Source organism: Cervus elaphus, chromosome 1 (assembly GCF_910594005.1).
Source record: "Cervus elaphus chromosome 1, mCerEla1.1, whole genome shotgun sequence".
NCBI lineage: Eukaryota > Metazoa > Chordata > Mammalia > Artiodactyla > Cervidae > Cervus > Cervus elaphus.
Window position 1 is genome coordinate 96,794,242 of NC_057815.1, and position 22,571 is coordinate 96,816,812.

At 40.5% G+C, this 22,571-nt stretch overlaps 2 protein-coding genes and 1 pseudogene across 2 annotated transcripts; 1 reads left to right on the top strand and 2 right to left on the bottom strand.

The window, feature by feature from the left end:
* Positions 1-2,088: 2,088 nt before the first annotated feature.
* Positions 2,089-3,016, bottom strand: LOC122677787 (annotated as a pseudogene).
* A 5,870-nt stretch (positions 3,017-8,886) lies between these two features.
* On the top strand, positions 8,887-9,837 carry LOC122703373 (olfactory receptor 5B2-like). Its single transcript, XM_043917628.1, has one exon. It carries the CDS (start codon positions 8,887-8,889, stop codon positions 9,835-9,837), a length of 951 nt encoding a protein of 316 aa, XP_043773563.1.
* Positions 9,838-14,958: 5,121 nt separating this feature from the next.
* LOC122677853 (olfactory receptor 5B2-like) lies at positions 14,959-21,043 on the bottom strand. Its single transcript, XM_043878183.1, has 2 exons — positions 20,993-21,043; positions 14,959-15,924 (listed from the first exon to the last, which is right to left on the bottom strand). The coding sequence occupies exons 1-2, from the start codon at positions 20,993-20,995 to the stop codon at positions 14,959-14,961; spliced, it is 969 nt and encodes a 322-aa protein (XP_043734118.1). The 5' UTR covers positions 20,996-21,043.
* Between the last annotated feature and the right edge of the window lie 1,528 nt (positions 21,044-22,571).

Genomic DNA, 22,571 nt, shown 5'->3' on the forward strand with positions numbered 1-22,571 from the left:
AACATTTCCCCAAAGCAAAAAATAAGTTGTAACTCTAAAAATGCTCTAGAAGGTTACTGAGGGGAATAAGCTATAATGTAATAATCAATGGTTCAAAGATTTAACATATAGTACAAAAGGACACAAACAATTTATTTGTACATTTGATAATCTTTTATTAAGAGTCTACTATGAGGGGCTTCCCTGGTGGCTCAGTGGTAAAGAATCCACCACTCATGCAGAAGACATGGGTTTGATCCCTGGTCTGGGAAGATCCCACATGCCATGGAATAGCTAAGCTGAAACAGCTAAGCCTGCAGTCTAGAGCCTGTGCTCCACAACAAGAGAAGCTGCCGCAATGAGATACCCACACACCACAGCCAGGAAGCAGCCTCCACTTGCCACAACTGGAGAAAAGCAGCAGTGAAGACCCAGCACAGTCAATATATATATAATTATTTTTAAAAAAGAATCTACTATGAAATACATATCCATGATCTACTATGAAACATGTACTGAGAATCATGTAATGAGAAAATCAGATAAAATCACTCTTCTTTTGGAGCTTACATTCTAGTTAGATGTGTGCCAAGTTGCTTCAGTTGGGTCCAGCTCTTTGCGACCCTATAGACTGCAGCCCACTCGGTGCCTCTGTCCATGGCATTCTCCAGGCAAGAGTACTGGAGTGGGTGCCATGCCCTTCTCCAGGGGATCTTCCTGACCCAGGGTGAGGAGAAATATTTAACAAGCCAGTGGGCAAATAAATATTGACAAATGAGTAGTGATAAGAACTCTAAAAGACAATACAGGATGAGGAGTATGTGTATGTGGGGAGGAGACAGTGACTGCTTTTAAAGATGATCAGGGCAGCTCTCCATGTTAGGATAACACTTAAAGACACCCTGAGTGAAGTAAGCAGAGATTCCATTCAGAAGGAACCTCAAGTACAAAAGCAATGAAACAGAAGCATGTGCAGACTTGTCAGGAAACAGCAAGAGGATCACAGAATGAATGGAGTGAGGAAGCAGACACTGGGAGTGACAAGAGATGACCTAATTCAGCCAAAGTATGAACATTAACCATTTCACAGCATTTGTAGGCAGAAGAACGTACTGACTGGGCTTTGCTGGTGGCTCCGTGGTAAAGAATTCACCTGCCAATGCAGGTTTGATCCTGTTTGATCCCTGGGCTGGGAAGATCCCCTGGACATGGAAGTGACAACCCACTCCAGTATTCTTGCCTGGGAAATCCCATGGACAGAGGAACCTAGTAGGCTGCCTGGCATGCTACAGTCCATGGGGTCGCAAAGAGTCAGACACGTCTGTGCTACTGAACAACAACTCTCAGGGCATTTTTAAACATCGTGAAAATTTGTGGTCATCTGTGACAAACTGAACACGCTTTTATTTTCCTCTGTTTTACTTCTAGTGTTTTCATCTTTTCATAAAACCAAATGTTTGGCTTTTCATTCTTCAGAATGACTCAGTCAAGACAGAAATATAACTCCATTTAAATGTGATATTTATGTGTCTTTCAATAATGTGTGCCAGTAAGGCACATACTTTCATTTAGAATTACAAAATATTTCTCTAATTAAGACACTTAGAAGAGATATTCAGCTAAATAAATAAATTAGACATAAGTTTACAGTCTAATACCCAAAAGTCATCTTAACTTATTTTACTAAAAACTACCTACACATTATCACTGATATTTACACCACTGTCACATGTATGTGACCACATGCCTCATGCCCACATAGAGCACATGTATGTGTTTCTGTTCATAGCCTTGCTTGTCTCACTGATTTACATGTATGTTTGCACTGGCATGTGGTAGAGAAAAGGCCTGTGTAGCAAGTGAATGAATCAAATCCATGACTAAGGTTTTTGAGAACCAAGACCCAAAGCATCTTAGTTTTGCCCTGAGCCACACTATTTCAAGTAGCACATTTCCAGACATATTTTATTATTGCTAAACAACATATTTTTGAAGTGGTAAGGCTATAACGTTAGGTATTAAATGCATGGTGAGGCTAAAAAGAGAATAGAATAACCTGAGAGAAATGAAACTACATTATTATACATAGTACAACATTAAATGCAAATCCTAAAGAGAATTTGCCTTCCCCCAAACCTTCTTGAATGCACTTTTCACCTCTTTGTTCCTCAGGCTGTAGACTATAGGGTTCAGCATGGGGATGACCATAGCATAGAACACAGAGGCCACTTTGTCCGTGTCCATGGAATGATTGGAGCTGGGCTGTAAGTACATGAAGATGATTGTCCCATAGAAGATAGAGACCACCGAGAGGTGACTAGCACAGGTGGACAAAGCTTTTTGGTATCCCTTAGCTGAGTGCATCTTCAAGACAGTGATAAATATGAAAAAGTAGGAAATAAATATTACCAGAAGAGCAAAAAAGACATTAAAGCTTGAAATTAAAACAAGGACCACCTCGCTAACGTGTTTATCAGAGCAAGAGAGCCGTGACAGCTGGAATACCCCAGAAGAAGTGACGGACCACGTTGGACTTACACAGAGAAAGGCTGAACGTGCCCCCAACCTGGATGGAGGCATTCATGAAACCACAGACGTAGGAGCCTATGGCCAGACGGGCACACACACTCGTCTTCATGGTGATGGTGTAATGTAGGGGTTCACATACCGCTGCATGGCGATCATAGGCCACTGAAGCTAAGAGGAAACTTTCCACACTGGCAAAGGCTGCAAAAAAGAATATCTGAGTAGCACAGGCATTGTATGAGATGACTTTGTCTCCTCTAAGAAACCCAGCCATCACTTTCGGTGTGACAGCTGAGGAGTAGCCAAAGTCCACCAAAGACAGATTAATGATGAAAAAGTACATTGGGGTGTGTAGATGGGAGTCCAACAGGATCAATGTGATCATCCCCAGGTTTCCAAAAACACTGATGAGATAAATGAGGGTAAACACAATAAAGAGGGGAATCTGAACTTCTGGAGCATTGGTTAGCCCCATCAGGATGAAATCCATCACCTCTGTGCCATTCTCCATGGAAATTTTCTAAATTCTCTGTAGTAATGAGAAAGCAAGGAACATCTGGTAAACAGCAGAGTTTGCACTGGAATTATAAAAACACCCTGTTATTTTATCATTTTATGATGGCAATAAATTATTCTTCACAATTCTCTGATCTAGAGAATAGGTTTGAAACAAAAAACCTAGTAAATATCTTATAGTTACATACTGATTTATCTTACAGCTACATACTTTATGTTTTTGGGCTCCAAAGTCACTGTAGATGGTGACTGTGGCCATGAAATTAAAAGACACATGCTCCTTGGAAGAAAACTTATAACCAACATAGACAGCATGTTGAAAAGCAGAGACATTACTTTGCCAACAAAGGTTTGTCTAGTCAAAGCTACGGTTCCAGTAGTCATGTATGGATGTGACAGTTGGATTATAAAGAAAGCTGAATGCTGAAGAATTGATGCTTTTGAACCATGGTGCTGAAGACTCTTGAGAGGCCCTTGGACAGCAAGGAGATCCAACAAATCAATCCTAAAGGAAATCAGTCCTGAATATTCATTGGAAGGACTAATGCTGAAGCTTAAACTCCAATCCTTTGGCCACCTGATGTGAAGATCTGACTCATTTGAAAAAACCCTTATGTTGGGCAAGATTGAAGGTGGGGGTAGAAGGGGATGACAGAGGATGAGATGGTTGGATGGCATCACTGACTCAATGGACATGAGTTTGAATAAGCTCCAGGAGTTGGTGACGGACAGAGAGGCCTGGGGTGCTGCAGTCCATGGGGTCGCAAAGAGTCATACATGACTAAGCGACTGAACTGAACTGAACTGAACTGATAGTTACATACTGTTGAAGCTGCAAGATCCATACAGAGTACATGCATTTCACAACTTCCCACTTGTGCAGATGAACAAACTAAGGTGCAGAAAGAGGTTATAATTTATCTAAGATCACATATTTACCATAAACACATCTCCCAAGTCCGATAACTTGAATCTGTTAACAGCTTACATTTACATAGTGCTCATTCTCAGTACACATTTACATTTAATATGTTGGGCTTCCCTAGTGCCTAGATGGAAAAGAATCTGCCTATAATGCAGGAGACCTGGGTTCAACCCCTAGGTCAGGAAGATCCCCTGGAGATAGAAATGGCAACCAACTCCAGTGTTCTTGCCTGAAGAATCCTGTGGACAGAGGAGTCTGGAAGGCTACAGTCCATGGGGTTGATGTTAAAAACTTCTTGATCCTCTTAACAGTCATACAAAAGGTTAAGTGTTTTGTGGACCTTTACAAGTGACAGAGTGAAGCTTTGACTCAAAGGCAGAGCTTGGACTCTGGAAAAAGGTACATATATATTAAAAAAGCAGCCCCACCATTTACTATTCATAAAATAACTTCTTAGAGCCTTTCTTTCTCTATATACAAAATGAAAAGTTTAATAGGACATCTAAAATTGGATTATTATAATAGTTAAATGAGAGAATACATTTTTAAAAAAGTGCAAAAGGGTGTTCACCACAATCCCAGTGATTTACTATGTGTGTCCTTATTAAGATAAAATGGCAGTCTCCATCTTGGTTTAGGAAATATGGGTAGTGACATGTAGGGTCTCAAGATGTGGGTGGCGTTGACCAATTCTAATTTGACCTATGAGATTCTAATTTGATCAGTTAGAATCATACACTAAAAGCTATGAGTTTTGGGCTTCGCTGGTGGCTTAGACGGTAAAGAATCCACCTGCAATGCAAGCAACCTAGGTTCGATCCCTGGGTTGGGAAGATCCCCTGGAAAAGGGAATGGCTACCCACTCCAGTATTCTTGCCTGGAGAATCCCATAAACAGAGGAGCCTGGTAGGCTACAGTTAATGGGGTGGCAAAGAGTTGAGCATGACTAAAATGACTTAGCACACCACAAAAACGATGGCTATTAAGTGTTTGTTGTTGCTAGTGGTAAAGAGTTCTCCTGCCAGCGCAGGAGACACAAGAGAATGGGTTCAGTCCATGGGTTGGGAAGATCCCCTGGAGAAGGGAATGGCAACCCACCCCAGTATTCCTGCCTGGGAAATCCCATGGACAGAAGTGCCTGTAGGGCTGCATTCAGTGGAGTCACAAAGAGTTGGACATGACTGAGCAACTGAGCACACATATATTTTAATTAGAAAATGGAGAAGGAAGAAGAAATAATGAGCAATATGATAATGTGTGCACCATCAACACATCCAGCTAGATCACACAGGTAATTCAATTCTTTCTTCCCTAAGAGAGAGATGAGAGCTACAGATGCCCTCATGGGCAATATCCCCAAAGAGCTCCGTGTATCTATAACTCCTTCCTGATTCCCATGAGCTAGTCTCTGAAATCCCAATATGACTCAGTATGACATAATTTTAGCTGAGATCCCTTGGCTGTCATCTATTCCTCTGATTGTTAGTAGTTGTAAACATATGCAGGCGTTCACCTCCCGAACCCCCAACCTGAGGATTTGCTGTGATGCTGCAGTCATGGCCAGAGAAAACATGCCGGTTGCTCTGCGTCAACCTAGAGGGGTTGACAGCCCTAGAGCGGTGGGAGGCAGGAGGCGGGAGGGAGGTTTGAGAGGGAGGGGACGTATGTATGCCCGCGGCTGGTTCATGCTGATGTACGGCAGAAATAAACACAACATTGTAAAGCATTTCTCCTCCAATTTAAAAAAAAATAATTTTTAAAATATATATTGATTGACTTTAAAATGATAGCACTTCAGCAAGGCATTGCTGCTAATCATAGGCCCAATACTGTGAAATATACGGAAGAGGTAATTTTATTATTTCTTTTTCAAATTAGCAGAAGCCAAGGGACTCTGCCAAGAGCAAAGTAAGAATTAGTGAAGTATTCAGGACTTTCTCCCAGGTTTCTAACTCTATGTTGGGTTCTTTCCTCCATCTTTACTTGTCATAGAGGTCTTAGAATCTTTGGACCAGTGCCTGACAGAGAACATCCATCTCTAGCCATATACATGCATTATTCCACGGTTAAAGGCTGATTCTAGACTCACTATTTGGGACTCATTGTCTTTTCCAGTAGTAAGGTAAGACTTCATGTTTCATATAAATTTTTAGTGAGTGTAATTCATGCAAAAATCTGTGGGGCAACTTTAACTACTATGAACTATTTGAGCACAGAAATAGATATTTTGACAATTTTCTTCCCTAAAACAGTAAGTTGAGACTGGAGTTTAAATGTCAAAACTTCCATCAATAGGAAATTTAATGACACATGGAATATCATCATACTGCTTTCCTAAAACAATTAGTAAAAAAAAATGTAAGTGATACTGTAAGTCTTACTTCATTTTATTTACTATTTCTTGTCCTTTTATTGGAAGCTAAAAAGAAACTTAAATAAAAAACATTAAAACACCAGAGCAGAGTAAAATAATTCTTCTTTAGACCACAGAAGTGTTATAATTGAATTAGCAAGATCAATATTCCATTGTAATCTTTCCCCAATAACCTCACCCTCATCATTATTACTAGCATATTTATAAAGGCCAATAGAGAGGGGGCCAAAAAATAAGGCTTTTGATTTGATCAGAGCTGAGTTTGAATTTTGAATCTTTAATTTTCCTCATAGTAACTATGTAATTGTAGAGCTTCACGTAATTCTCAAATCCTCAGTTTTCTTAATGGTAAAATAGGAATAATAATACCTACCTTACAACATGACTGAGGATTAAATGAAAAGAGAAGTGTATTTGTATATATACATATAAACACATGAATAAATAAATATATATCTGACAATTAGAAGTACAATGGTAGAGAAGAATAATAGATGGCCCGCTAAAGGACTAAATTCAAGTAAGAAATATTTAAGGCACTCTTCCTACACAAGAACATATTCATATAAAAATTTCAAACATGGGGCTCACCACCAAACCAGACCTGTAGGCAGGCTGAAGTCTGCCAACAAACTAGGAAATTTTCAACCCTTGACCTCTGTGGTTCAACTATGAGAAGATAGTAATAAGAGAAAGGGTGAGTTTCTAAAAAGAGGCTCTGGGAATTCCCTGGCAGTCCAGTGGTTAGGACTCCAGGTTGTCACTGCCGAGGGCCTGGGTAAATCCCTTGTTGGAGAACTAAGATCCCAGAAGCCACATGGGCTGGCCAAAATAAAAATAAAGAAAAGACCCTTTCAACCCAAGCCAAAAAGTGGATTTTAAAGGAGGAACCTGAGCAAGAGAATCACTCGCATGGAATGACCAGAAGAGCTACTCCGCACAGCTAGAGGGACAGCCTGGGAGACCCTGGAGGTCACAGGAAAACGTCAGTGGACCGAAGGTGAGAGGGAGGCCACAGGACTACAGAGCTCATCCACGCTTGAACCTTGCACTTCACTAACCACGTTTCTCAAACAGTCATGGAGGTGGTCAATTCACCGTAATACTAATATTACATCTGATCTGATCAGACTGTACTCAATACCCAGCATTTTACTCATTGTTTTTAATGTTTTATCTCCTTTAATTCTCATAATAATACCTTGTTAAGTCTCATTAAGCAGGAACTTCCCCGGTGGCTCAGATGGTAAAGAATCCACCTGCAACGCAAGAGACCTGGTTTTGATCCCTAATTTGGGAAGATCCCCTGGAGAAGGGAATGGCCACTGACCCCAGTATTCTGGCCTGGAGAATCCCATGGACAGAGGAGCCTGGAGGGCTACAGTCCATGGATTGCAAAGAGTCGGATGACTGAGCAACTAACTTTTTTAGTCTCATGGCTGTTTTCATTTTGTAAATGAAAAAGGCGGGTTCAGAGGAGTTAGGTCAGGCTCAGTGATTCCCAGGTAGTGGACGGCAGGCTGTTGCACCGCATCTCAGAACCCAGGCTTCTTGCTGGACGCTGCGCCCGCCTCGCTGAATTGTCTCTGCGGGTTGTAGAGTCCCTCCCGCCCCAGTTATCCCACCACGTGGGCTTGTGTCTGTCAGTTACTTCACTGTAAAACTCCAAAGGCTGGGTTAGAACACGGGAGACATAGAGTAATTGTAAACCGAATTAAGTTCAACTTGGTTTTAAACTCAGTTAAGACAGTGGACTTACACTGGCAGTGTAATCACTTATAGTGGAATCACTCTGAAGGGGAAAGTCGCTCGGTTGTGTCCTACTCTTTGCGGCCCCATGGACTGTGGCCCTGCAGGCTCCTCTGTCCATGGGATTCTCCCAGCAAGAATACTGGAGTGGGTAGTCATTCTCTTCTCCAGGGGATCTTCCCCACCAAGGTATCAAACCCACATCTCCTACATTGCAGGCAGATTCCTTATTGTTTGAGCCACGCCGGAAGCTGGGTACAAACATTGTTCTGGCAGTCATAATTTTATAAACTTAAATACAATACTCAGCCTTTGTGCTTCCTGAGTTAAATGAGGATAACAATCAATCTCATGGGGTTGTTGAGAGACATAAAAGGAAATACGTGTCACGTGTCCAGAGCATTTTGGGGCATTTGAGCAATTTATACCTAAGTGTTTACTAGGCTGAGAAAAACTGAATTAACAGATTTATTTATTCAAGACAGTTTGTCTTAGTCAGGGCATAATATTTTCTACATTTCAGTTCACGAACTTACAAAATTTAAAAGTTGGAAAATGATCCATGAAGATCCCTCAGCTTCAACAGTGTGAAACTCTACAGATACTTTGCGCCTTGAATTTTATTTAGTCTGTACTTCAGATGTGGAGAATCTTGAAGTTCAGATTATTCCTTAACGAAATATTTGTATATGTGTATATATACACATATGGGCCCACAATACTGAATTAATTTCACTTTCAGTCTCCCATTTGTTTATCACTATTTTCCTTTCTTTTTTGTTGACATAGGACCTCCTGTGATTCCAAAACTGCATCCATGGAGAATAATACAGAAGTGCCTGAATTCATCCTGCTGGGACTAACCAGTGCCCCAGAACTGCAGGTCCCCTTGTTCATTATATTCATGCTCATTTACCTTGTCAGTGTGGTTGGAAATCTGGGACTGATCCTGCTGATCCTCTTGGACTATCGTCTTCACACTCCCATGTACTTTTTCCTTACAAATCTGTCTCTGGCGGACTTCTGCTACTCCACACCTGTCACTCCCAAGGTGATGGCTGGGCTCCTTGTAGGAGACCAGGTCATCTCCTACAATGCATGTGCTGCTGAGATGTTCTTCTTTGCAGCATTTGCCACTGTGGAAAGTTACCTGTTGGCCTCAATGGCCTATGACCGCTTCGTAGCAGTATGCAACCCCCTACGTTATAACACCACCATGACAGCAAGCATGTGTACTTGCATGGCTATAGGCCCCTACTTCTGTGGTTTCCTGAATGCCTCCATCCACACTGGAAACATTTTCAGGCTCTACTTCTGTAGGTCCAGTGTGGTCCACCACTTTTTCTGCGATGTCCCAGCAGTCATGGCCCTCTCTTGCTCTGATAAACATATCAGTGAGCTGATTCTCCACATGGTGGCAAGTTTCAGTATCATGTTTGCCCTCCTGGTTATCTTGATTTCCTATTTGTTCACATTTACCACCATCTTGAAGATGCACTCAGCTGAGGGATATCGGAAGGCTTTATCCACCTGCACGTCTCACCTCACCACAGTCTCCATCTTCTATGGGACAGGCATCTTTACGTACTCCCAGCCCAGCTCCAGTCATTCCATGGACACAGACAAAATTGCATCTGTGTTCTATACCATGGTTATCCCCATGCTCAACCCCTTGGTCTATAGTTTGAGGAACAAGGAGGTCAAAAATGCTTTCAAGAAGTTGGTTAAGAAGGCAAAATTTTCTAAGCTTCACCTTTTAAAGTTGTAGGATCCAAATGACTTAGTTTCATTCCCCTCGGACTTTCATCATGCAGTAATTCACATTTTAAGGCTCATACTGCACCTAAATTACTGAGGTAACACCATTCTTTCTTTGAAAATCTATCATCTAGAAAAACAACAAAAAAATTATGTTCAAATATGTGATAGTTGATTGAGGATGGCCAGAGGGGACTTTAAGAATATTGAAATCCTGCTTGTAGTGAATTTTGTTAATTACATTTGATTTATTCACATGTTGATATTATCTCTATCATGTGGCAATGCTAGCATATATGAAAACACGGTACGCAGAAACCCTCTAACAGGAGCATATGTGAGAATCTCGTAAGTGCACATACACGCAGGAGTGAGAAATTTGTTAAAGAAGTTGGGGTATGGCTAGCTTTTAAATAAAAATTTAAAATAACCAATATATGTCCATGTCTGACATTACTTATCTAGTTGAGAAACTGTTTCCAGAGTCCAGAATGAAGAAAATTGTGATTTGGGTTTTTAATAAAAATGTATGATTTTATTGGCATAATTTATTCAGCGCCACATATGTATAACATTTGACAGAAATCAATATCGCTGTGTTTTGTCATCTGGTAGAAAGAGTAAGGTCACAGGGTAATCTTGAGAAGCAAGAAGCCCATAGTACAAGAAAAGGTCATCAGTCAATACAAATGGAACTTTTCTGTTGTCCCATATATGACTATTGTCTCTTACACTTTGAAAAAAAAAAAGGCACTAATAATAGTGTCATCCACTTTCCTCCCTGGAAATACTATAAACTGGCTAAAGCCACTCACTTATAAATACTTTGGTTTTAGATGAGCCACGTGGTGTCTTATCTCTTCGAGGTGCTCACGCCACTTCTTTCACACCGAGTTCGCCGCTGTTCCTGGACAACCTCAGCGTGCTTCATCCCCAGGGTCTCTGTCCTCGCTGTTTCTAATGACCAAAGGCTCCCGCACATCCTCCAGGTTTGCTTCAGTGTTACCATATCCTAGTTACCCCAGGCCCAGAGAACACTGTCCCTTCTTACTCCCCTTGCTTTATATTTCTTTGCTCTGCTCACTGCTCAAATCCTATTTATTTCTTAAGGCTTTTAAAAATTAATTATTTGACTCTGCCAGGTCTTAGTTGTGGCCTGTGAGATCTTCACCGTGGCCTGTAGGATCTATTAATAGTTCCCGGAACAGAGTTTGGACCCAGGCCCCCTGCAATGGGAACATGGAGTTTTAGCCACTGCACCACCAGGAAAGAACCTTATTTCCTTCTTTATTCATTCATTTACCTTTCTCCCAAAAACATACACTACACAAGAGGAGTGACTTTGTCTTCTTTATGAACAACTTCATGCACAAGACGTGAATAATGATCTGATTCATACTCATAGTTCAATAAACATTTGTTTAAAGAATTCAGTTTGGTGTCCAGAAGTCAATATATCTGAATCACTGATAATTATAGTTCACTACTCTTTAGAGAATTCTTCAGAAAATAATTTTAGAGCATTTCAGGTGATACAGCTTGTTTTTCTGTATTCTCACTCAGTATTTGTACTTTTGGACAAATTAATTTTTTGGAAACCAACAGTATTAAATGATTCATATCAAACCATCTTAATTTTTCATTAGTGATTTTTCAAGGGGAAAATAACACATGAAATGAATTTTATTTAGTAAATCAAAAAGGCAAACTATGAGAAGTTTCCTACCTGATACAATTTGCAAAATTTCTTCATAAATAATTATTCATTTAACTCGAATGATACTAAACAGACAAGACTTGCATAATTCTCACCCAGTTTCCCCTATTTTTAACATCTTATTTTATCATATTGGTCAAACTAAGAAACCAATATTAACAGGCTGCTGCTAAGTCACTTCAGTCGTGTCCGACTCTGTGCAACCCCATAGACGTCAGCCCACCAGGCTCCCCCATCCCTGGGATTCTCCAGGCAAGAACATTGGAGTGGGTTGCCATTTCCTTCTCCAATTAACATGCTACTGTTATCTGAAACTTCAATAATTTATTCAGATTATTATTGATATTTTCGGTTATGTCATTTTGCTCTCACAAATCTAATCCAGGACACAGCATTAAATAGATTTGTTGTATCTCTTTATTCTCCTCTGATTTGTGACAGTTTCTCAGTCTTTCCTTAGTTTTCTTGAACTTAATATCCTTAAGGAATACTGAACCAGTGTTTTGTTGAAAGTCTTTCAATATATGTTTGCTGATTTTTTTGGGTCACAGTTATACAGAATGCATAAGTTTTGAGAAAGGATAAGTGACATTTGTATCACATCCTATCAGATAATATATTTTACCAACAAGACTTGTTACTGGGGGATGTTAACCTTGATCACCTACTCAAGATACTTTTGCCAGCTTCTGCAATGTAGTGCTAACTTTTCTGCTTGCATACTCTATACTCCAGAAACAAATCATTAAGTTGAGGACATGTTTAAGGTAGAAGGGAATATGCTCTATCTTCTAATGGAAGTCTAAATCTATTGTTTAGAATTTTTCTATAAAGAAAGATTATTTATTTGTTTGTTTGTTATTTATATCAGCATGGAGTCATGTATATTTGTCTTATACTTTGGTTACACTTTGGTACTATGGTATTTATTGCATTGTTCAAATTGTTTCATCTTTGGCCACTGGGAGCACTTTAAGTTTTACTCTGTTTCCTTTTAATATGCCCCAACTCTTTTGTCTTTTGGGTTCCTCCATATTTTCTGAAACTACCAGGTATTCCAGGCTCATTCTGTATTATCCTTGTCCCAATCCTATAATCAGCTAGTTCTCCAAAGAACCACACTTCCTTTTATTCAGTTCAGTTCAATCGCTCAGCCATGTCCAACTCTTTGCGACCCCATGGACTGCAGCATGCCAGGCTTCCCTGTCCATCACCAACTCCCAGAGTTTATTCAAACTCATGTCCATCAAGTCAGTGATGCCATTAAACTATCTCATCCTCTGTTGTCCCCTTCTTCTCCCCTTCTCTTCTTCCTTTTATTAGATAATGATATTTAGTATTGAGTGGTGTGTTGGGTATAGTTATTGCTACTGGGCATCACTAATTTCAGGCCTTCAAAGCCAAGAAACCACGAATAAATATTATATATAGATATAGATATATATCTATATAGATATAGATAGCTCCATGAAAGAAAAAGTGAAAGTGAAATTGTTAGTTATTCAGTCGTGTCCAACTCTTTGCAACACCATGGACTGTGTGGCCCACCAGGCTTCTCTGTCCATGGGATTCTCCAGCAAGAACACTGGAGTGTGTTGCCATGCCCTTCTCCAGGGGATCTTCCTGACCCAGGGATTGACCCCAGGTCTCCTGCCCTGCAGGTAGTTTCTTTTACCGTCTGAACCATCAGGAAGGTAGTCTCATTGTTTTGACAAATGCATAGAGTCAAGTGTCTATCATCCCAGGAACATATAGACTAGTTCTATCACTCTAAATATTTCCATATGTGTCTCTTTTGCAGAAAACAGCTCTTCCTTTTCTGAAACCACCAAGAATGAACAATTAGAAAAAGAAATTAACAAATAGCTGTACAGTTGAGCCTTGAACAACATGGGTTTGAACTGCATGGGTCCACTCGTATGTGGATTATTTTTCACTACATATGTAGATGAGTAACACACAGTCTGTGGTTGGTTGAATCTGCAGATGTAGAATTGCAGATATGGAGGGCCAATTTTAAAGTTATATGTGATTTTTTAACTGTGAAGAGCTCTAATACTGAACAGTGTTTGAGGCTCAGCTGATTTACAATAGCATCAAAAGGAATAAAATGCTTAAGGATAAATTTAATCAAAGAATTGAAAGACTTGTATGTACACTGAAAATTACAAAACATTGTTAAAAGAAACTAAAGATGATACAAAAAAGGAAAGATAGTCTATATTCATTGATCGGAAGACTTAATATTGTTTAAACAGCTATACTACCTCAAGGAGCCTACTAATTCAATGCAATCCCCACCGCTGAGCCAAAACTACCCAAATACGTTCATGTTGCTACAGCTTATGGTCAATTCCTGCCAATGGAATGTATTCAGAAATTATGTGTACAGCATCTACATCACTTTCTTGAAAAGAAATGATTTTTCCTCTAACTTACCTATTTCTCCTTTCCTCTAGATATAATAGTTATAATGAAGACAGACTTGCAAGACGCTAGGCAACGGTAGAAAGAGACATTGTGGAATGAATTTGGTCCCAGGATGACCGAGACACACAAGTTGTCTAGGTAATTCATTTTCACCATGCTGCATTAGCTACCACTATTTGAGAAATAAATAGCTCTATTTTTAAAATCCACTATATTTTGTCTCTCTTTGTTATAGAAGTTTAACCTAATTGTGATAAATAAATTATGGGCAGAAATTCTTTGTAGTTCTTTTCTTCAAGAGAGGGAGTCTTTTTCTTCATGTATGGATCTTGACCATCCTTTTGACATTCATTGATTAGTATAACATGGTCAAAAAAAATGTTTCGAGTTGGCAGTCTGGACTTTAAGAAGCTTTTTAGTTTTGCTTTCACACTGTGAGAATGTTAGCCTGAAGATATTATGAGAGAAAGCTTTTCCAGCCTCTGGAGAATCAAAGACCATGTGTAGAAGAGACAGAGTAGCCAGAATCAAAATCCAGGCATGTAAGGCCATCTTTAAGCTTTCAGCCCAGCTGACCATGCAGAAAATAGGGTACCTCATGAGTCTATGTGAAAGCAGCAAAATAAATACCCTGCCAACCACAGAACTAAGAGAAATAATAGATAGCTGTTTTAAGCTTCCCTGGTGGCTTAAATAGTAAAGAATCTGCCTGCAATGCAGGAGACTTGGATTCAATCTCTGGGTCAGGATGATCCCCTGGAGAAGGGAATGGCAACCCACTCCAGTATTATTGCCTGGAGAATCCTATGGACAGAGGAGCCTGGCAGGATATAGTCCTTGCGGTCGCAAAGAGTCAGACGTGTCTGAACAATGAACACTTTCACTTTTCACTACTACTTTAAGCAACTAAGTTTCTTGGGCGCTAATTACAAAATAATAGATGACTGATTAGTAATACATATTGTGTAATCTCTTTAATCCAATCTATGTACTGAACAGAAGCTTCATCTTCTTAATGGCTCTCCTGAAAGCATTACTAACCTCTTTATTCCTTAGACTATAGATGAGAGGATTCAACATGGGGACAATTATTGTATAGAACACAGATGCCATCTGGTCGGTATCCATAGAATGACTAGAACTTGGCTGTAAGTACATGAAAATCACAGTTCCATAGAAGATGATGACAGCAGTGAGGTGAGAAGAACAGGTGGAAAAGGCTTTCTTCCGTCCCTCCGCTGAGTGCATTCTCAGGATGGCCATGAATATGAACAGATAGGAACTCACAATTACCATCAGGGCAAAAAAGACATTGAAAGCTGCTAGAATAAAGAGCACCACCTCATTTACATAGATATCCGAGCAGGAAAGAGCCAGGATTGGAGGAATATCACAGAAGAAGTGGTGGACCACATTGGAACAGCAGAAGGAGAGGCGGAAGGTGAATCCAGTGTGGATGGCAGACTCAGCAAAGCCCCAGACATAGCAGGCCATGACCATCTGAGCAGACACACTGGGGGTCACAGTGCTGGCGTAATGTAGAGGCTTACACACGGCGGCATGCCGATCATAGGCCATAACAGCTAGGAGAAAACAGTCTACACTGGCAAAGGCCACAAAGAAGAACATCTGAGCAACACATCCCCCGTAGGAGATTACCTTATCTCCTGTGAGAAGCCCAGCCATCACCTTGGGAGTCACAGCTGAGGAGTAAACACAATCCACCAGAGAGAGGTTGCTGAGGAGAAAATACATGGGGGTGTGGAGCCGAGAGTCCAACAGAATCAGCGTGACCATCCCAAGATTTCCAGTGAGAGTGATGAGATATATGAACGTGAATATTATAAACAGGGGGACTTGCAACTCTGGGGCATCCGTCAGTCCCAAGAGTCTAAACTCATTCACCTCAGTGCTGTTCTTCATGAAGGACATTTTGAAATGATGTTTCACCTGTCAGGACAAGGGAAGCAAAACAGATGAATTATTGATGCACAGAAAATGACTCACTGCACATTCTGCCACCTGAATGACATGAGCAGCCTTGATACCACTACCAGTATAGTTCAGTCCAGTTCAGTCACTCAGTCGTGTCCGACTCTTTGCGACCCCACGGACTTCAGCATGTCAGGCCTCCCTGACCATCACCAACTCCCGGAGTTTACTCAAACTCATGTCCATCAAGTCAGTGATGCCATCAAACCATCTCATCCTCTGTTGCCCCCTTTTCCTCCTTCCTTCAATCTTTCCCAGCATCAGGGTCTTTTCCAATGAGTCAGTTCTTTGTATCAGGTGGCCAAAGTATTGGAGCTTCAGCATCAGTCCTTCCAATGAATATTCAGGACTGATCTCCTTCAGGATTGACTGGTTGGATCTCCTGGCAGTCCAGGGGAATCTCAGAGTCTTCTCCAACACCACAGTTCAAAAGCATCAATTCTTTGGCGCTCAGCTTTCTTTATAGTCCAACTCTCACATCCATACATGACTACTGGAAAAACCATAGCCTTGACTAGATGGACCTTTGTTGGCAAAGTAATGTCTCTGCTTTTTAATGTGCTATCTAGTTTGGTCATAGCTTTTTTTCCAAAGAGCAAGCATCTTTTAATTTCACGACTGCAGTCACCTTCTGCAGTGATTTTGGAGCCCAGAAAAATAAAGTCTGTCCTTGTTTCCACTGTCTCCCCATCTATTTGCCATGAAGTGATAGGACAGGATGCCATGATTTTAGTTTTCTGAATGCTGAGTTTTAAGCCAACCTTTTCACTCTCCTCTTTCACTTTCATCAAGAGGCTCTTTAGTTCTTCTTCACTTTCTGCCATAAGGGTGGTGTCATCTGCACATCTGAGGTGATTGATTTCTCCCGGCAATCTTGATTCCAGCTTGTGCTTCATCCAGCCTGGCATTTAGCATGATGTACTCTGCATATAAGCTAAATAAGCAGGGTGACAATATACAGCTTTGACGTACTCCTTTCCTATTTTGGAACCAGTCTGTTGTTCCATGTCCAGTTCTAACAATATTGCATAGGATCCTGGAATGTTAGGTCCATGAATCAAGGCAAATTGGAAGTGGTCAAACAGGTGATGGCAAGAGTGAACATCAACATTTTAGGAATCAGTGAAGTAAAAGGAATGAAATGGGTGAATTTAACCCAGATGACCATTATATCTATCTCACCTGCATCTTGCCATTTGTAAAGGCATGCACTGTATTCATTTGTTCCTGACCCCACTCGGCTATTCCAAACAACCACTTAATTATGTACAAAATATCTTTTGCTTGGGCTTCCCTGATGGCTCAACAGGTAAAGAACCTGCCTGCAGTGCAGAAGATGCAGGTTCGATCCCTGGGAAGGAAAGATAACTTGGAGGAGGAAATGGCAACCCACTCCAGCATTTTTGCCTGGAGAAGCCCATGGACAGAGTAGCCTGATGGGCTGCCGTCCAGGGGATCACAGAGTCGGACATGACTGAGCACATGCATACTGCTAACGTCTATTGCTTATTTTTATATGGGTTAAAAGTTGTGCTTCCTCTGCAGATTACTTTTTCTAAGAACTTTTTTTGTCACAGACCAGTTTTGAAATGTTTATTGAATTTGTTACAATATTGGTTCTGTTTTACACATAGGTATTTTGGCCACAAGGAGTGTGGGATCTTAGCTTCCTGACCAGGGATCAAATACCCACACCCCCTGCAATGGAAGGCAAAATCTGAACCCCTGGACTGCCAGGGAAGTCCCTATTTATACTATTAATCACTGTCTTTCCTAAGCAAGACACCACTCCTATTCACTGAGCATTTACCATATGCCAAGTAGTCTGAAAGAATAAACAATATTTCATTTGATCTTCTCAGCTCTCCTATTAGATTATCACCTGAGAAAAACAATGATATATCACTGTCTTTCTGGAGGTGAACAATGTGAAGAGATTATCATCCAAGCAACTGCGGTCTCTCTGAGGTTTAAGAAATGGAGAGTCAATTGCAGTGTTAAATGCAGATTTTCGACTGTGCTGAGGGTCACTGCCCCTAAATCTCATGTTGTTCAAGAGTCAGTCTTACTTAGTGAAATATGTTTAAATCACAAGATGAATATAGGCTGGTTCATCCTGATGGCTGTCAGAGGTTGGGGAGAGGAGGGTGGGTGAAATGGGTGAAAGAGTCAAACGATACAAACTCTTAGTTACAAAATAAATCATGGTGATATAATGTACATCATGGTCAATACATGTACATTATAGTCAATAATACTATATTTATAGTATAAATACCGCATATTTGAAAAAAATTGTATGTATGGTGACAGATGTTATCAAGACTTATTCTGATGATTATTTTACTATATATACAAATATCAAATCACTATGCTGTGTACCTGAAACTAATAGATGGAAGATAGAAAAGCACAGAATTTAAAGGTACATTTCAGATAAAAATAAGCTAGGGCTCCATGAAAGTTTGGTTTCTACTGTATGTGTGTATGCATTATAGGTGGGTAGATGTGCTGAGTGACAATGTAAATCATATTTTTTTCCTGTAGATTTCTTATTCAAAAAGCCTGAAGCTTTTGATCTCGGGCTTCTGAAAATCTTGTGCAAAGTTACACCTGAGACTGCTCTAGTAACATAGGACCATGTACTTCATAATGTGTTCAGTGGAGTTCATTTAATGATTTATTCATTCATTCATTTCTTCATTTGTTCACTCAGTGCCTTAGTAAACATTTACTGAGTACCCACCATTTTCTAAGTGCTGCCCTAAACACAGGGTTGTGCTTAGAAAAATATCATCTTCTATTACTTGAGAAAAATCATTTCTTAATTAATGAAGGTTGTTGAAATATCTGGACTCTAGCTTGGAAACATGAGAGCATTAAAACTCAGGATTTTAAACTCCAAAGAAATTCGTGGGGACACATTGCTTTTGTAACTTTACACAACTTTACACAGCACATCTTGTAAGACCACAGTCTAAACTAGGCCACAGAACTGATCTAGAAATTTACCTTACTTTTCAAGGAAAGTGGCACAACTTCTCTTGTGACCTTCAAATTGTTAGTCCCACTCAAAGAGAAAGGATCCTATTGAAGCTTTTTCTTCATGTCTCATTACAAAGATTGAAGTTCTCCAGAGGCAGGGAGATACAAGAAAAATGTAATTTTTAAGTGAGGATGATAAAATACTTTCAAATGTGTCACACAGAGATGTTGCTGTGAGGACAAACAGGAGAACATCCTTGCATGAACTCTATAAAGGGCTAAGCAATGTCAAGAAAGGATTATCATACTCACCATGGACATTTTAGCTTGGGGTTTTATCCCTGATCGTTGTTACAGGCTCAGAGTAATATGCCTGGGAAATAAGTCCACTTAGTAAAATGGACAAACTATTACCTTAAGATCAATAGGAGAATGCCAAAGGGCCTTTGACAAACAGACTGGTCCATCTAACATGATGCCAGAGTCATTTGGGATGTTACAGGCCAGTGAATGGAAACCAGATGGATTTATGCATACATGCAGTTAATCAGGGGATTAGGTACCCAGGAGGGTAGCCACCGTCTCTCATTCCACCTGGAGAAGAAGCAATTAAACTGTCTGTAGAGACCTACCTTAGTTTGTGAAGGCACAACATGATATATCTACATCACTTGGGGTTATTTCTTTTGATAGTGCAGACATCTTTAGAAGAGATTTTTCACTAACTTTCCTGATAGAATCAGACAGAATCTTGAGAGGAGCAATGAAAACTATGCTAGGACATTAATTCTGTCATCTCACAGCAATATGAGTTCTTAAATTCACAACAAAACTGTTACAGGCTACATGACCCTTGTGCACATCAGTTCCCTCATTTATAAAAAGGAGATGACAACAGTGCCTACTTCTTATGGATGTTATGAGGAATGTATTAGTTAATGCTGATAAAGTTCTTCGAACAGCCTGATACACGGTAAAGTCTTCAAATACTATAAAAAACAAAGTCTTAATTTTCTTTGTAAAAGAGCCTCCATTTCTGAAAGTGTGATTTTCTCTAAAACAAATCATTTATCCCTTGTGGTGGTGGTGTTCAGTCACTGAATCATGTCTGACTCTGTGATCCCATGGACTGCAGCACGCCAGGCTTCCCTGTCCTTCACTGTGTCTCAGAGTTTGCTCAAGTTCATGTCCGTTGAGTCGACGATGCTCTCTAACCATTTCATCCTCTGCTGCCCTCTCCTTGTGCCTTCAGTCTTTCCCAGCACCAAGGTCTTTTCCAATGAGATGGCTCTTCAGATCAGGTGGCCAAAGTACTTGGACCTTCAGCTTTGGCATCAGTCCTTTCAATGAATATCCAGGGTTGATTCCCTTCAGGATTGACTGGCTTGATCTCCTTGAAGTCCAAGGAGACTTAAAAGTCACCATGAGTTAATTTCAAAGACCCTAACACATAGTTGTGGGGTTGGGGATTCAAGTGAGTAATTAACAAACTGAGAAATAAGACAGAGGAGGGTCAAAACATGAACTTTCTTAAGGTGTCAAAAATTGCAAAGCAAGGATTCATCGGTAGCATATTTGATTTTTTCCCCCAGTTATAGACAAAGCTGAACAATTCTGGGACTCAACCAAAACAAAAATTCAGACGTATTTCTGTGTGGAAACTGTAACATGACCACTAGGAGCTGATATATGACATTTTTCTGGAAGTTCTTTACCTTAACTTTTCCTATTTTTGATAATTCCCCAGTATGCGAAACTCGGTGGAAAGCTATACAGTACTGTGTTCAAGGGTCTCCCTAGAGAACCTCTAAAGAGTGGCATGATTGCAAACTTGGTTCTGTGCAAACTGCCCTGGACCTCGGGCAAGTTATTTAGCGTCTCCAAGCCTCCGTTTCCTCGTAAGTAAAATGGGAATAATGGTACCTATTCATGGAGTTGTTGTGAGGATTAAATAAGCTAAGACATGTGAAGCACTGAGAACAGCATGAATGTTCTAAGAAACCATATAAATGAGAGCTACTATTCTTGTCATTATACTCACCATGCTCTCTGCTCCGCCGGCAACAGGAGTGCTTATCTCAGTCAAGGGGAGGCCACAGATGACATGCGGAAGTTGGGACGGTCAGGACTTGCTGACATTGGCGCTGTGGCATGTGACATTAGCAAAGGGCCTCCAGCTGTGATTGTGACGGCCTGAGGTAGACGTGATGGATGTGCCAGAGGACCTGTCTTAGCAAAGCTGTCTCAGGGGGTTTGTCTTGCCTGTTTCCTGCCTTCCGGTTTCCTTTGTTTAACACCGATTTCCTTCGCTTAATCAGCCATCGTTCTTCTTGGTTTTGTGAGTACTTCATTATTCCTCCAATAAACGCCTTTCTGTTAAGTCGGCCAGAGTTGGCTTCTACTCTGTACATCCGCCATGCTGTCTCACCAACCACCCCTGCCCGGCCGGCGGGGACGGTGATGCAGGAGGAAGCCCACCAGAAAAGGCAGAGTGCTGCCGCCGCGCCGCTCAGTCCCCAAGCTGTCCTGTCTCACACTTCAGCTCCCACGGGGGTCGTGGCTAGGCTGCTTGACACAACATGCCAAACACGGAGAAGTCTCTGGATTTTATGTCTTAGATACAGGAGGAAAAGACATGCTTCTTTGTCTCTGCTTACCACATTATCTCGGCCTATTTACACTTTACCCTTGGTGATGGATCAACTTTGTCCCAGCAAAAGCATTCCGACTCAGCTGGGGAAGAAAATAAAAATAACAGCCATGAATGAGAAGCACATTGCGATCTGTTCTCAGGTTTCCTAATTCTACAATATTTAAATACAAGTTTATAATAAGTCTTTTAATTGCAAGTGACCAAAAAAAAAAAAAAGAAGTATGGAAAGTACCCTAATACTAACATCAGAAAAATACATTAAAAGTAAAGAAAATTACAGACCAGTATTTCTCATGAACATAAATGCAGAAGTCCTCAATAAAATATTATCAAACCAAATCCAGCAAAGTATAAAAAGAATTATACGCCACAACTAAATGGGATTTATTCCATGTATGCCAGGCTGATACAACATTTAAATATCAGTCACTGTAATCTGGCATATTAATATGCTAATAAAGAAAATAACATGATCATATCAATTGCTGCAGAAAATAATAATTGATAAAATTTAATTTCATGATAAAAACCCTTAGAAAGCCAGGAGTAGAGAGGAGAAGTCACACATAAGTAGGGAAGACTGAAAGAACCAGCAGGATGAATGTATTATTTAGCTTACTGTAGACATAGATGGACGGATATAGAAAGAAACATACTTTTGGATGTATATATTTGTTATTGTTATTTAGTCTCTAAGTCAAGCCTGACTCTTTTGTGACTCCATGGACTGTGGTCCACCAGGCTCTGACTGTGCATGGAATGTCCCAGGCAAGAATACTGGAGTCGGTTGCCATTTCTTCTCCAGGCGAGCTTCTTGACCCAGGGATTGAACCTGCACTCCTGCATTGCAGGTGGATTCTTGACCACTGGGCCACCAGGGGAGCCCAGATACGTTTGTTAGTGTACATGTATATTTCCTGGTTTTTTCTCTGAGAGCGCCTAGAAGTGGCACGCCAGTAACAATGAG